The 2,463-nt window shown below is 37.5% G+C and overlaps 1 protein-coding gene across 1 annotated transcript; it reads left to right on the forward strand.

Moving 5' to 3' along the window:
* Positions 1-839: 839 nt before the first annotated feature.
* On the forward strand, positions 840-2,209 carry LOC119073766 (NEDD8-conjugating enzyme UBE2F-like). Its single transcript, XM_037179432.1, has 5 exons — positions 840-1,082; positions 1,159-1,213; positions 1,287-1,354; positions 1,753-1,914; positions 1,991-2,209. The coding sequence occupies exons 1-5, from the start codon at positions 942-944 to the stop codon at positions 2,111-2,113; spliced, it is 549 nt and encodes a 182-aa protein (XP_037035327.1). The 5' UTR covers positions 840-941; the 3' UTR covers positions 2,114-2,209.
* The last annotated feature ends 254 nt before the right edge of the window (positions 2,210-2,463 follow it).

The raw sequence follows: 2,463 nt of genomic DNA on the forward strand, positions 1-2,463 counted from the left end.
CAACCAAATGGAAAGCTTTCGTTGCAGCAATCCATTTTTCGGCCCTCAACTTATTTGTTGGAAAACTATGAAAATTATTGTTTCCAACAGTTTCGCAACCTTTTACGCAGCACTGTAGCACCATTTCGATAATTTTTTCAGAAGTTTTCACAAATAATTATGAAAAAACGTTTTCGCGTCGTTAGCCGTGGTGCTGTTTAAAAATTTTCAATTAAAAACAAATGAAACCGTCAGTTGTACGCAATGAAGTTAGCTCCGCGTTTTATATATGCGTGTGTGTGTGTCGAAGTAGCACAAAATAAAACAATGGACTGACAAATCCTCGCCCAAGACAAGTTTGAAAATTTTGCACATTACAAAGCTGAGTTGCATGAATGCTTTTTTAGGCACTAGATGTGGAATTGAGGCTTATCGATAGACAAAATTGTGTGTCAAAAATGAACATTTATTAACGAGTTTTACTTTTCGTCACTCAGGTGAGGAAAAGTTACTTTATGCAACTCATCATCAAAATGTTCAAAAACTACGAACTTCATGTAACTCTGCTGCATAAAACGATGTATGAATCTCGGTGCAAAGTGTTTCATTAGGGACACCTGCGGCCTTGTGTCGTAAATGTCCATCTAGAGAATACAACAGTACTTTGCACTCGAAGTCATAAATAACTATTTTCTAACTGCATATCGAACCAAAGGAATTGGAATAGCCCTTCGGTTTATTTTTAAAAATAATTCTGTTCTGAAATTCAATTTTCGACAACCAGATGGCGCTGACAATAGCGAGCTAGTATGTTCTACAAAACAACAAATCTCTCATCTAGGCTAACCGCCGACACCACTGACGTTAAAACATACGCTCCACTAAATGTCAGATGCAATCACAAAAATTTTTTCTTTGATGATAGTAAACAAACAACAAAAATCCGTTCTATCACTATCACTATGATAACGCTGACTAGAAAACTGAAAAAAGATGGTTCGACATCCAGTCCGGATACGTCTAAAAGAATTTCGGTGCGCGATCGATTGCTGATAAAAGAGGTGCAAGAGATGGAACAAGAGATGGAAACAAATGTGTGCAAGGTGAAGCTTTTCTTAATTACAAAACCGAAAAGCCAAACAAGTTGTGCTAATTGAATTTTTGTTTCGTTCGTTGAAGGTTGTTTTTAATGATCCGAACGTTTTGTCGGAATTTACGCTGACGATAACACCAGGTAAAATAATCCCTTGACTACAAAAGCAAACAAATTCTAATTTTTCTGTTATGAAAACATCGCCGATCGCCAGACGAAGGATTTTGGAAAGGTGGCAAATTCAAATTCACGATAGCAGTTCCGGAGGAGTACAATATGATTGTAAGTTTATATTGTCGACGTTAGACGACAGTAGATTTGAGCAGTTAGACTAAACATTTGAATCAAATGGACAGCCGTTGGTACAATAGATGTTGTTCGATGTTGTTTGGTAGTAGAGATTAGTGGAAATGTAAACAATAGACTGTTCAACGAGCGCAAGGTCTATTCTTTCCGGGGTTACTGATTATTGACGTTTAGGTTGGGGAACAAACAGTTTTACAATTGCGTCGGTTCATCACGTTGCGTTCAAGCCTTTCAATTTCAACGTAAGTGAGGAGAGCCAATTGATATAAAATCTGCTCTTGCTGTCGTACAGTGCAGTAGGGACATATGTGAACGATACTCAGATCTGATGAACATTTTGTTCGACGACCACTAAACAAATATTGATTTTGTAGCCTCCTAAAGTCAAATGCACGACAAAACTGTGGCATCCGAACATATCTGAAGCAGGAGAGGTGTGTCTTTCATTATTACGACAAAATTCAATAGATGGATTAGGCTGGGCACCGACACGTAGACTGAAAGACCTAGTATGGGGCATAAATTCACTTTTTAATGTAAGTACACCAGCGGCAACATTCACGTAACTTATGGATATACTCAAAATTGTCGTCATTTTTCGTCCATATTCAGGATCTGTCTGTGATCAATTTTGATGATCCACTCAATAGCGACGCAGCCGACCAATATCAACAAGACAAGAAGGAGTTCCAAAAGAAGGTGAGCGAATATATATTTCTCTACGCAAGGGGGTAGTGTTAGTTGCAATGCACAAAATTCACTTAAACTATGTAAATGCCGATTTGATAAGTTTGAAATAAAATTAAGTTTGACCGAACAAAGATCGTTGCTGTAGAGTTTACACCACAGATTCTAAGAGATTTTGTTTTAACATGTGAAAGGTGAAAGGCTCCAGTAGCTGAAGCTGACAAATTCTTCAAACTATCGTCACTTTCTTCTAAATATGTTAGAACAGTAATATCGTCAACAATTGCAATGGTAAGTCAGTAGTGCAACCAGTAAATAGTTGCACTTTTGCTCATTTACGTCTTACCTCTCAAAATCATGATAGTTCCTACTTAGTAGATCGTGTACACATCGTTAGG

The sequence above is a fragment of the Bradysia coprophila genome, unplaced genomic scaffold, assembly GCF_014529535.1.
Source record: "Bradysia coprophila strain Holo2 unplaced genomic scaffold, BU_Bcop_v1 contig_138, whole genome shotgun sequence".
Classification (NCBI taxonomy): Eukaryota; Metazoa; Arthropoda; class Insecta; order Diptera; family Sciaridae; genus Bradysia; species Bradysia coprophila.

Coding starts and splice junctions, on each gene's coding strand:
- LOC119073766 (XM_037179432.1), top strand. CDS start 942: ATGATAACGCTGACTAGAAAACTGAAAAAAGATGGTTCGACATCCAGT. Junction 1,355..1,752: donor CGGAGGAGTACAATATGATT/GTAAGTTTATAT, acceptor TTGATTTTGTAG/CCTCCTAAAGTCAAATGCAC. Junction 1,915..1,990: donor GCATAAATTCACTTTTTAAT/GTAAGTACACCA, acceptor GTCCATATTCAG/GATCTGTCTGTGATCAATTT.